The 12,698-nt window shown below is 60.7% G+C and overlaps 3 protein-coding genes across 3 annotated transcripts; 1 reads left to right on the top strand and 2 right to left on the bottom strand.

The window, feature by feature from the left end:
* Positions 1 to 257: 257 nt before the first annotated feature.
* Positions 258 to 2,323, top strand: BXZ73DRAFT_101176 (uncharacterized protein; the record flags this gene model as incomplete). Its single annotated transcript, XM_048014814.1, has 4 exons — positions 258 to 330; positions 383 to 675; positions 750 to 987; positions 1,086 to 2,323. 4 exons carry the CDS (start codon positions 258 to 260, stop codon positions 2,321 to 2,323), a joined length of 1,842 nt encoding a protein of 613 aa, XP_047878224.1.
* A 521-nt stretch (positions 2,324 to 2,844) lies between these two features.
* On the bottom strand, positions 2,845 to 5,659 carry BXZ73DRAFT_46508 (uncharacterized protein; the record flags this gene model as incomplete). The annotated part of the gene is made up of 9 exons (XM_048019708.1): positions 2,845 to 2,991; positions 3,053 to 3,244; positions 3,324 to 3,391; positions 3,462 to 3,519; positions 3,576 to 3,718; positions 3,777 to 3,947; positions 5,198 to 5,279; positions 5,337 to 5,361; positions 5,409 to 5,659. 9 exons carry the CDS (start codon positions 5,657 to 5,659, stop codon positions 2,845 to 2,847), a joined length of 1,137 nt encoding a protein of 378 aa, XP_047878223.1.
* A 2,468-nt stretch (positions 5,660 to 8,127) lies between these two features.
* On the bottom strand, positions 8,128 to 9,852 carry BXZ73DRAFT_101173 (uncharacterized protein; the record flags this gene model as incomplete). The annotated part of the gene is made up of 13 exons (XM_048014813.1): positions 8,128 to 8,268; positions 8,360 to 8,527; positions 8,602 to 8,669; positions 8,740 to 8,797; positions 8,855 to 8,997; positions 9,074 to 9,164; positions 9,219 to 9,232; positions 9,298 to 9,309; positions 9,368 to 9,400; positions 9,456 to 9,537; positions 9,595 to 9,619; positions 9,667 to 9,759; positions 9,830 to 9,852. The coding sequence occupies 13 exons, from the start codon at positions 9,850 to 9,852 to the stop codon at positions 8,128 to 8,130; spliced, it is 951 nt and encodes a 316-aa protein (XP_047878222.1).
* Positions 9,853 to 12,698: the final 2,846 nt, after the last annotated feature.

Here is a 12,698-nt window from a genome sequence, read left to right as displayed (position 1 = left end):
AGTCGACGTCGAACGAATCGCGGGCGCTTATGAGACGGCTCCAGACTCCAGTGCGCCGAGCCGTGCGCTCGCTCGGCGTGCTTACCGAATCCACGACGCTGCCAGCTCGGCCTCCATCCCCAGACCCTCCCCACTCACTCTACGCACCAGATTTCCCGTAGATCAACCCCAATCGACATCAGCTAGCATCCTGCTCCGCGAGCAGGAGGAGACAACTACCACCCACCACTAGTACTACACCGATCAGACCGCGACCCATGTCCGACTCTGCAGGCTGCCGCATCCTCGTCGTCTCGCCCTCCGCCGCGCGCGCGCACCAGTTCGTGCAACGTAGGCCCCACCCTCCCGCCTGTCCCGCGCGCACGCCCCGAATGACGCACAGGTGTCCAGGCGCTCTCCGCCGCGCTCGCCCGCACCGGCTCCTTCGGTGACGGCAAAGGCAAGGAGACCGAAGCCGACTCGGAGACACACGCAGGGCAGGCAGGGCAGGAGCAGACGTCGGTGTCCACCTCGCGCGACCCGCTCGCGGCGGGCAGCAGCACGAGCATCCCATGGACGATCGCGAACCGGTACTACACCGCCGAGGTCCACTTCGAGACGCACGACGTGGACCGGTTCCGTGCGCTGCACGCGGTCGGCGTCCCCGCCGTCATCTACGTATGGGGCGCCAGCGAGGTGAGTCCTGCGCCGTTGCGCCCTGCGGAGATGGTGTTGGCCGACGGTCGACGCTCACGCGCCTTGGGGGCCAGCCGTACAGAGAGCACATCCCGGCCATTGCGAACAAGATCCGGGCCTACGACCCCGAGGTCGCGCTCGCCGTCCGCTTTGGCGTCGGCGATGCGGCGGACCCGCCACCGGGCACGAACGAGGACGAGGACGGGCTGGACGAGTTCCTGTCGGAGCACGGCTTCGAGTTCGTCGAGGGCGAGCGGGCGTGGCGGCGGCCGACGCAGGATGAGGACCGGCACTCGGACGACGAGGACTCGGGTGCGTCTCTCTCTCTCTCTCCCTCTGTGGTTCTCCCCGTCCCATTCCCGTCTCGAGCCCAAGGCAACCCTCGGCTCATCACACGACTCGCGCCATAGGCATCCCCGGCCTCCCGCGCGTGATCGACGCGCTGAGCACGATCATGTGGCCCTCGCTCGTGCAGTCCGCGGCGACGCGCCAGCGCAAGTCGCGGGCGCGCGACCTCATCGGCTGGGCGCTCGAAGAGGAGGCTGATGACGGCCTCCGCGCACTCATCCCCGACGTGCCGCGCGACCCCCTTGGCGCTGTTCCGGACGCAGACAAGGCGGCCGAGGCGGACGCGGCGAAGCGCAAGAGCCGGATGCAGCGCGAGATGGAGGAGCTTGAGCGCTGGCTGGAGGACGAGGAGGCGGGGGCGGGGCGCAAGTTCGGGCGAGACGAGAAGGCCAAGGCGCAAGAGGATGAGCACGAGGAGCAGCAGCAAAAGTACGAGGCCGCGGCCGACGCAGACGCGCGGACGTGGGTCGTGAGCGCGCCCATGTCCGCTGCGGACGGCTGGGAGGACATGCTCGCGCCCCCGTCAGCGGCGCACACCCCGCGCGACGCGGCGTTCCCCGACATCCATCTCCCCTCGCCCTCCCCGCGCACGGGCTCGGACGACGACTCAGACGCGGATACCGAGCACGGCTTCGACGACGACTTTGCCGACTTCGTCTCCGCGGGCCCGCACATGCCCCCACCCGCGCATGGCGGGGACCGCCTGCTCGAGGTCAGGTACGACGTCGGCCGGCTGACACCGATGCACACCGGGGCGTCGTACCGCTCGCTCGGGTCCGTGTCCGACTTGGGGGAGGGGAACGACAGCATGAGCGCCACGAGCGGAGCGTACGGCGCGCTGGGCGACGACGAAGACGACGAAGACGATGATGCACTGAATGAGGGCGGGGACCCCGACCTCCCCAGCCGCGCGGAGATCCTCGAGACCTCGCACCGGCTCTTCGGCGCGGCGGCGTTCGCGCCCGCCCTCCTCGCCTCGACGTCTGCGCCCGCCGCCCGCCCAGCGGAGCCGCGGCCATCTACGACGACAGACGCAGACGCAGACGCAGACGCGGCGGCGGACCTCTCGCTCGACACGGACGACGGCGAGGAGTCGTCCGCGGTGTTCGACCTTTCGCGCGTGTTCAGTGCGCTGCAGGGCATGAAGGACGAGATCGCGGGCATGGACAACGAGGACGAGCGGCGACGGGCGGCGGCGCGCGTCGCGCTCGGGCTCGTCTACGGCCTCGGCGGAACCGGGACCGGGGGCAGGGCGGGGAGCACGCCAGGTGTTGCGGCGGAGGAGGCGGGCGCGACGTGAGAGCTCAGACGGGAGACCACGGGGACCGCGGCCACGGACGTCGGCCAAGGCACGCTCTGTCCGTATAGTTCTGCCGTAGAAGCGCATTGACGTCGACGGATGGTATGCGCTGAGATGCGCCGTGCGCACGGGGCTCCGGCAAGAACGTCTGGAACAATGGAATATAGCATCAGGCTGTCAAACGCTCACTCGCTGCTCTCAAGGCACGGCTCTCAGGCCGCTCTGCCGTTCGCTCATGGGCTTCGACCGAGGATGCAGACACCCGAGTATGTGCTTTGTGCCAACTCCGACAAGGCAAGGAGTTCCAGTATCCAATCCCTACTACCGGTGAACTCCCTCACCGCCGATCCTCCTGGGGCAGCCCTTCCGCAGCCATCGGGGGTGAGAAGATGCAATAGGAACAACTGGGACGTGTACATCATAGTACAAGTATACAAGTGTGCCCCGGACATACAGTGTGTGCGCTGCTGGGTGCGCGTCAACCACGACCACCCGGGTATGCACAGACACTACGATCGCCGTCACTCCACCGTTCCGGCGCTCAGAACCACCGACTTCTTGGTGTAATCGTGCAGGTTCAGCGCGGGCACCGGGGGGTAGATGCCCTTCGCGTCGGTGACGTCCACCATCTGGTGGGACTCCACGTCGACGTACACCTGGCCGGGGGCCTGGGGGCCGGCGGGAGACCTCGTCAGTCTCCGTCCGCGCGCGTTCAGGGTCGAACAGGACGGCGACGCTCACCATCTTCACCTCGCCGGTGCGGACGCTAAAGTTGCGGCGGTTGCCGGACTCGCCCGTGCCGTGCCCGCTGTTCAAGTGCGAGCCGTAGCTCCATCCGGCGCGGGAGTTGAGGGTGGACATGAGCGAGTTCGTGTAGAGCTTCGAGAGCGCGAGGTTGAAGGTCAGGTGGATGCCTGTCGACTGCCGGGGGTGAGACGCGGTGTGAGCGGCACCGAGCATTCAGGAACAAAAAACATGCAGCAGGACTGTTAGCACTCACGCTGAGCAAGAACGTGACCAGGTCGATGATCGCGCAGAGGGCTGTGATGAGGCCCGTTTGAACGGTGACTGTGCGGATCGCATCTTCGTCAGTCCTGCGACCCGTCATGGGGGCGTCGGACCAGTGCGGTGCGCTCACTTCGAATGATCTTGTTCAAGAAGTCATTTGTCTGGCCGAAACCGGTCTTGTGGCCACGCTACAACGTGCAGCGATGAAAACGCATGATTGCGGGCCGGCAGGTCCGACGCTCACCAGATACCGAACCAGAACGAACGTGATCAGGCAATCGGCCATGGCGGAGGAAACCAGCCAGATGATGACGATCACTTTGAACCTCCGGAGCTGAGCGAACTCGGGCATCATGTGGGTGGCGATCGCGGTTCCCATTCCTCCGACTGGCAATCAAACAAACCACTGTTAGCGCTAGACGGGTCGCAGAGGAACGGCACTTACGGAGCGAGACTATCGCACACGCGGTGATGAAGACCACGGCGAGCGTGCTGTTCGTGAGGACCTTGACACGCCACGCGAAGAACAGTTGCACAAGACTCCCGATGATGGCCTGCGCGGAAGAAGCGCTCGGATGAACATCACGAGATAAAAAGGACAATCGCGGACCACTCACTGTCATTGCAGCGTAGCGCTGTGTTAGATTGTCATATAGGTTTGTCATGTTATTTTCGAAGGAGGGGCCCCGATGTCATGTAACAACCAAGTGTTATTAACATGTATATAACATATGTCACATGACGTGCTATAAACATGTTATCAATGCAAAAGAGCGTGTTAGGAAGGTGCGGGTGTGTTATCTGTGCAACTAGAGGTCGTCAACACCACAAGGTTTGTCCTCAACGTCCGACATGTTATCCAGCAGTGGTCCGCAGAACCCAAAGATGACTTACCTATCTATGGGGAGCTTGGAAAGGGTAGTGCTGTCGAGCTTGACATAGTCGACGACGGCCCAACAGATTGAAGTGCGGGTGGCGAACGGGACCTCAGTGCTACGGATCGTTCGCAATGGTCGTGTCAACCTGGGACGTCCCGTCGAAATTGTACAGGTCTGGGTTGCTGTATCGACTCACAACGCAGCTTTGGGGGATGATATCGAGGGAGATGGGGGTTGCAGATGAAGAGAGGGCAGTTTTGCGCAGCTATACCCCCTCCGACAGCACGCACACGGTGGGAACGGCACGAGAACTGGCATGAGGCTCAGCCTACCTGAATCCTGATACCAGCGGCCATAGCATCATTTACTTTGACCTACACGGTGCAGATCATGGGTGTCTATGTGTACCCAATTACATCTTCTACACGCCTATGAAGTTTCTGGAGCTTAGGAACTAAGCCTACGATCTCTAAGTGCCAATCAAGAGCGAAGAGGACTCGGCGCCTCTGATAAGCGCGTGTCCCTAGGTGCGCGGACCTGCGGACTGCGTTATCCCAGTTTCGTTGCCTTTCTGACTGGGGAAACACGCCAAGGAGCATAAGCCATACAAAGGGACATGAATGAAGGTATTTTCCCGAAAATAACACTATCTGACATGGGGTCCTGGACCCTCTCATGTTATGTTAGTTACTTACAGTCATATAACGTGTTATATAGAGGATGTATGTAACACTTCTGTATGTGACACAGCACTATTGCAGCGTCTGTGAAACGCAGCGGCAGTGCAATCAGATGTGGCACGCCGTGACCGGTATTTTCGAATACTGACGTGTGGCGAAAACTACAACGAACACCATGAGCACAGAGCCGGTACAGAACTTGGACAGTAGTACGCACCCCAAGATGCTGTCGTGAGCGCCGCAATATTACCTGGCAGGATATCCGACGTGAGCAACGGGATGGAACGCGCCGGGAGTTCGGAGCTCACCGAAGTTGTTGATGAGCGCGATGTAAAGAAAGGCGATGTCGAAGGCGGAGTTCACAGTGTCGCAGAGAAAAAGAAGGCCGACCTGTCACAACCGGTCGATTTAGCGAGCGGTTGAACATGAAACAGCGAGAACACTCACGTACGCCTTCATCCAGGTGCGGTCCCTGGGCTCGGATGAGAAGAGTAGTAAAAGGAGTGAGTATGGACGTACTGTTTGAAGGTGGTGAAGTAAATGTATGTCTGGGTGATCATTATGCCGTATAGGAGAGTGTTGAAGATGACGCCAATAAAGATAGGGCCATAGCTGGAAAGGGAGGGAGTAGGAGTGAGAAACAAGGACGTGTGTGCAGGGGGGCAAAAGAGAGCACGGACGTGGCGACGGCGACGGAAGGCATGATGGGGGCGGAGGTTCGGCGTACTCTCCTGAAGATCGGTGTATAGATATACCGCAGGGGAACACATAATTTTCGGAAGTCTTGTCAGGGTAGCCCCTCTTGAAGGAGGAGTCGCTTTAGTCGGACCGACAGCTGGGCGCTCTTCCTCGGTGGCGCTGCTTATGAGGGGACACTGGCAAGACGAGCGGCAGTGTGATGAGCGGCCGTTAAGTGCACTCGAAAGGGCGTAATCGTGGCAAGTGTTGTCCATAGACAGTTTCACAGGCACGGAGGAGGGAAGGAGGCCGGCTGAAGAGCTCAAGCAAACTTTGCTATGTGAGCGGAACGACCTTGGTTCGAGTTTGCGCATAGTATGATATCATGGGCGAGCGGTCAATCTCTGGCTAGACTCGATTGCTCCTCCTTCCGTACCCGGGGACCCGCCGGAACCAGACCCGCATTCTCCCCTCGTCCGCGAGGGGCGGCCAGCCAGTTAGCCGAAACACGGACGGACTCGGGGGCGGAGCGTGTGGTGCTCGGACGACTTGGCCTCCGGCGACGGCCAGGATCAATATTCCGACGCGACGGCGGGGCCGAAAAATATGGCCCGGCCGCCATTTCCGCGACGCCAGATGGCACCATGCGAACGTCGATCGGCGCGCGGGGCTGATGATGATGATGATGGATTCGTGCCAGAGCTCGTTAACTACACGCGTAGTGCTAAGTACGTTCAGTAATCGGAACGGGACGGCGGCTATCCCGCGTTCGGTTGACGCCGTAGTGGCACGGGACCACGGCCGATCGGCGCGCGGGGCGATTGACGAGCGGCGCGGGGCGGGCTGCGACGGATGGGGAATATCACCCGGCGGTCGCGCGCGCAAGACAGAGGCTCTTATGTGCGGTGTATGGACGTAAAAAACGCGTGCACCGTGCGGTTTGGGTTGGTCATGCGGGGCCTACGTGTTCCAGCTTCCACGCGATTCCACACTGACTTGGAGAGGTGAGGGAACGTTTGCGTGGGTTTCTTGGCGGCGGATCCGGACAGAAAGACGAGGGAGAAGACGCGGCGGCGCACAGGTGGATGCGGAGGCTGCTGCTGCGGTTCTGTCGAAACCGCGTCTGACGGCGTACGGTGCGAGGTTCGAATGTTCGTTGTCTCCGAAGCTGGAAGTCATCCACTCATGCGAGCCGCAAGGGTCGGGAGATCGCGAGCAATGCGGATCGGATGGGGCCCGCGCGACCGCGGTGGACACGGACCCGCGGCGTACGGAGGGCAAGACCAGCACGGGAGACGAGGGCACAGGACTCACCTTGCCGGCGTGCAGAGCGCGGAAGCAGTCGACGTCGTGCATCTCGAAGTGGGCCTCGACGGTGTATGCGCGTAGTACCGGTTCGCAAACGTCCACGGAATGCTCGTACTGCTCCTGCCCCGCCGCGGCCGCGTCTGCCTCGGCCTCCTTAGCTATCTTGCCCTTGCCCGTCACCGAAGGAACCGGTGCGAGCGCGGCGGAGAGCGCCTGGACACCTGTGCGTCATTTGGGCCTGTGCGCACGGGACAGGTGGGAGGGCGGGGCCTGCGTTGCACGAACTGGTGCGCGCGCGCAGCGGAGGGCGAGACGACGAGGATGCGGCAGCCTGAGGGGTCGGACATGGGCTGCGGTTAGATCTGGTGTAGCGGAGGGCGGAAGTCGTCCTCCTGCTCGGGGTGCGGGGTGCGGGTGTTGGCTGACGTTCAATCGGGCCTGATGAGCGGGAAATCTGGTGCACAGAGCGAGCGGGGAGAGAGCTGGCGACTGCGTCGTGGACCCAGGTCAACACGCCGAGTACACACCCGGCTCACAGGAGCCGTGTATTAAGCGCCCGTAATTCGTTCTTGTCCAGTTCCCATGTCGTCCCATCGCTCTCCGCGAGCGTTGTGTGGGGCAGTGGGGAGTGGAAAATCCAAGTAAGCAGGCCCATCACACACATCTATGGGTCTAGAGAAACAGCTAACGTTGTAGGTACACCGATGGTTTTCCATTCCATGCGGCTGCGGCACTGACCTCCGGCGACGAGGCTGGGTCGCCGCCGAGGACGTGGAGAAGCGGCGAACGATCGCCGGCATCCTCTCGAGCTCGCTGCCCTCAAACGAGTCAGGAGGGGCGAGACCAGGGGAACGTTGGTTGATCAAAGCCACTCGCACAACTTCCCTCCCTGGAGCGGCACATGGATCGACTGTACTTGGCCTAATGGACAAGAAGACACCGCCGCGCATATACTAGTACCTTCACCTGGACCTATCCGCGTTATGGACAAAAAGGACTTGTATCATCCCAGCCGCTCTATACTACACCCCACCACCACGTTTCACTGGGACGTTCAATCCCCGCTACTGATGAACTCCCTCTCTGCCGATCCTCCTGGGCGGCCCTTCCGCAAGCCAAATCGTCCAGCCATCGATACAATAGGAAAAAAAAGACGTGTGCATCATAGTACAGTATACGAGTGTGCCCCAGACGTGCACTCTGTGCGCTGCTGGCAGCAACGATCACCCGGGTACAGACACTGCGATCGCCGTCAGTGCGCGGCGTCGGCGCTTAGCACCACCTTGGTGTAATCGTGCGTATTCAGCGCGGGCTCCGGGGGGTACATGCCCTTCGCGTCCGCGACGTCCACCATTTCGTGCGACTCCACGTCGACGTACACCTGACTGGGGGTCTGGCCGGCGGTGGTGGCGGCGGGCCCCGTCAGCCTCCATCCGCGCGCATTGGGGATCAAACGGGGCGGCGACGCTCACCATTTCGCTCACCTCGCCGGTGCGGACGCCAAAGTTCCGGCGGTTGACGGACTCGCCCGTGGTGGGGCCGCTGCTGTTCGAGCCGTACTTCCATCCGGCGCGGGAGTTGAGGGTGGACATGAGCGTGTTGGTGTAGAGCTTCGCGAGCGGGAGGTTGAACATCAGGTGGAGGCCTGTAGGCTGCCAGGGGTGGGACGCGGTGTCAGCGGTACCGAGCGTTCAACGAAACACGCGGCGGCTCTGTCAACACTCACGTTGACCAAGTACACGACTAGGTCGACGATGGCCCAGACGGCCGTGATGAGGCCCGTTTGGACAGTGACTGTGCGGATCGCATCCCCGTCAGTCCTGCGGCCCGTTATGGGGGCGTCGGGCCAGTGCGGTGCGCTTACTTCGAATGATCTTGTCCACGAAGTCGTCCGTCTGGCCGAAACCGGTCTTGTGGCCACGCTACAACGTGCGGCGATGAAAAAGCATGTTTATGGACGAGTCAGGGTCGACGCTCACCAGATACCGAACCAGAACGAACGTGATCAGGCAATCGGCCATGGCGGAGGAGACCAGCCAGATGATGACGATCACTTTGAACCTCTGGAACTGGACGAACTCGGGTATCATGCGGGTGGCGATCGTGGTTCCTGTTCCTCCGACTGGTAAACAAACAAACCATCAGCGCAAGACGGGTCGCAGCTGAGGAGCGGCACTTGCGTAGCGAAATTATGGCACACCCGGTGATGACAACCACGGCGAGGGTGTTGTTCGTGAGAACCTTGACACGCCACGCGAAGAACAGTTGTACGAGGCTCCCGATGATGGCCTGGTGGCCCAGTGACATTAAGCGGAGCCGAGGGAACAACCGCGGATCACGTACTGTCATTACGGCGTCTGTGCAACGCAGAAGCAGCGCAATCAGATGTGGCACACTGTGACCGGTATTTCCACAGACTGACCTGTGGCGAAAACTACGACGATATTCATGAGCACAGGGCGGTACAGAACTTGGACGGTAGTAGTACGTACCCCAAGATGCTGTCGTGAGCGCCGAAACATTACCTGGGAAATCCGGCGTAAGCGACGGGATGGAACGCGTTGGGAGTTTGGAGCCCACCGAAGTTGTTGATGAGCGCGATGTAAAGAAATGCGATGTCGAAGGCGGAGTTCACGGTGTCACAGAGAAAAAGAAGGCCGACCTGTCACAACCGGTCGATTTAGCGAGTGGTTGAACATGAAAGAACGAGAACACTCACGAACGCCTTTATCCAGGTGCGGTCTCTGGGCGTGGATGAGAAGAGTAGTAGAAGGAATGAGTATGGGCGTACTGTTTGAAGGTGGTGAAGTAAATGTATGTCTGGGTGACCATTATTCCATACAAGAGAATGTTGAAGACGACGCCAGTAAAGATAGGGCCATAGCTGGAAAGGGAGGGAGTAGGAGTGAGAAACAAGGACGTGTGTGCAGGGGGGCAAAAGAGAGAGCACGGACGTGGCGACGGCGACGGAAGGCATAAGGGCGGAGGAGGCTCTGCGTACTCTCCTAAAGATGGGTGTTTAGATGTACCGCAGAGGAACACATTGTTTTTTTAGGAAGGCCGAGTCTATCAGAGAGACCCAGGGTGGCCCCGTCGAGTGGCGTCCTCGGTAGTGGCGCTGCGGTTGCCTGTCACGAGGGAACAATCGTAAACACTCTGAGAGGAGCAGGAGTACGGTTAGCATTGTCACATTGCGCGCGGAGGGGTAAGGCCGGCTGAGTACCACAAGCAAACTTCGCCGCGTGCGCGGAACAGCCTTGATCTGAGTTCAAGCAATTTGAAGGAGCAGACGTATCAGAGAAGCACCATGTGCAGAAGTGGTCAATCTCACAATGCACATACATACGGCGCCCATAGGCTCGATCATCCATCCCCTTGGTACCTGCTCATACCAAGGGGATGGTTGATCGAGCCTAGCGGTTCCGCAAACGCGGTGGGCGAGACGAATCGTGCGCGTGTTTCGCTCTCTCTCCACCATGCATCATGCATCTTATCTCCCTAGGCGCCCTCAACTCTCAGGCCTCTAGGCCTTGTTATCCTAACTAATTTTCTTAGTCAAAATGTCATCTGCGACGCGCCTTCACAGTTGTTTGTCGCTCGACTCACGATCTAGATCTAAACCGGTGGACCCAGGACTCCGCCTCTGGCCCACTCACGGCTCGACTCCCCAGTCACGGATTCACGTGTAATGAACGGCGGCAAGCACGGAGACGGAGGCTGTGGTGATACCTGCAGGTGTGCGGACACGACACCAGTTGGGACACGGGCGCCGCCAGCGGCTGCGCACACGGACGGGCGCGTCGGGACGATGACGGCATGGTCGGGACCGGGCCGGGAAGGCCGTATGCGTGCTATGTCCGAACACTACATATCGACGAATGACCGACAGGATATGAGCGAGGGTGGCGGCGGCCGGGACGAGGACTACGTGCGGACCGGTACGAAGGCAGAGTGGCAATACCGAGCCCAGACGCGTGCATAGACGGGTCCAGGCGGTGGCGAAGGCGAAAAACGGTGTGGCGGCCAGCCGTGCGGAGAGCCTGCGGAAAGAATATGGGCAGGAGTAACGCGGGAAAGAACCCAAAACCGTCCAGATCAGATGATGGAGTACTGGCGACGTACGAGGGTGCACGAGGACTGAGTGACATACCTCCATTGGAAAATGCTTGCAAAAACAGTGTATGTCGAAGCTGCAACGTCGACGCAAAGATCCCAGATCATCCATATACATCGCCTTGCAGCACTGCCCCGAATATAAAGAACTAACTAGGTGGTGCCTGCTAAGCCCATTATCAAGACTCATGAGTATCGCGTTATGTTCCTCACCGGATAAGCGGCCGCGCCACTATGACTGAAAAGGACGTTACCACCGACGAGTTCTTGGCGCACCACGTTCGGTTCGTCGTATTCCATCGCGTCACCCCTATCCTACGTGCGAGCATGGCCTGCCTTCCCTCGCCTTGTCGGTCGAACCATCCGCCCCCCGGGCAGAACCCCGCTCGCGGATCGCCGGGAGATGCCCGAGGACGTTCTGCAGTACCTGCGATAGACGGCGCCCGAGAGCCCGGACCTCCAGAGAAATTCTGGAGGCGTCAGATGCGCAGCTCATCCCGCGCGTCCCCGTTGCCGCACCGCAGCCACGAGACCTCCGATGATGTGAGGGGAGAGGGTAACGCGACGGGCGTGTGATGGGGCGTCGTCCTGGAACTTCAACGGTGCTCTGCTCGGTGGCTCGGCGGTTCGCGAGGTGGCCATAGATATTAAACATGCGCGTATTGAGGGAACTGGAGTGGGACTACTCACCGAGGACTGTTCACTGTCAAGCTCTTCATTCGGTCGCGTGGGGGACATGGCGGCATTACGGCTCGACGAGCAACTTGTCGGCCTCACATTGCTCAGCGGGACAATGGGGACCGCTTTGCTGGCCACTTACGGGGGCAGTGGACGTGACTGTCATGAGCGACGTCGGTGGATGGTGGTGGCGAGCCTAGAGACGGTGATATCGACCAGTCCGGTGCGAGGCTGTGCTTCTGCCCATTTTTGTCGTCCTCTTTTGACGTCCACGAGGGAGCCCTGTGTAGTACAGTAGGTATTGTGAACGCGATATGTACGGTTGAGAGAGGAGTCCGAGAGCGAGAGCATGAAACAGGAGAAAAAGATAGCGTGTATGGAAACGGGGCGGGAGAGCTGGGGAGTCGGACGCGGAAGCGACGAATGGGGGAGAGGGGAGCAGGGGAGCTCAGGCCCAAGGTAACTTACCATACGAGCCCGGCGGGATCAGCCCCGTGACTTCGTTGCCTTCACTGCCTCGAGAGCGACGGGAAGAGGGTCCAGGGGTGCCAAATAGCGGGATAAGTAGAGCCCTCCGGCGTCTCCAGGAGCTTCTTGAGGGTATGCCTGTTGCGGCCGAGAGATATCTGCAAAGTGGGCTGCGCGGCATGGCTCAAAAGCACGGGACTCGAGGAGGAAGTGCCGGACAGAGTTCTCCGCCTCTGTGCAGACAGGGCGGCACGGCACCGTGCCGCCCTTGCGTGGGCGGTCGTGAGATGCGTGTGGAATGGGATATGGCCGGTACCGTGTACGGAGTTGGAAGAGCGCGACGGCGTGTCGACGCGGAGGTGTTTGATAAGCGGGGGTGTCCGCCCGTCCGTGCTGCTGCGCGTCCGTAAGTACCTGCAAACTTGCCTCGACCGCCACCCGGTTCAACGTGGACGTGGGTCCCGGACGCGTCCGCAGAGAGACACCCCAAACGGCCGCCTGGTCAAATCCAGCGAGGGGGGCGTCCATCTGGGAGGATAAGCAGCCCGTCAATGTGCTGCTTCG

Source organism: Epithele typhae, assembly GCF_022376455.1.
Source record: "Epithele typhae strain CBS 203.58 chromosome Unknown BXZ73scaffold_22, whole genome shotgun sequence".
Classification (NCBI taxonomy): domain Eukaryota; kingdom Fungi; phylum Basidiomycota; class Agaricomycetes; order Polyporales; family Epitheliaceae; genus Epithele; species Epithele typhae.
This window is presented reverse-complemented; position numbering and strand designations above follow the sequence as displayed.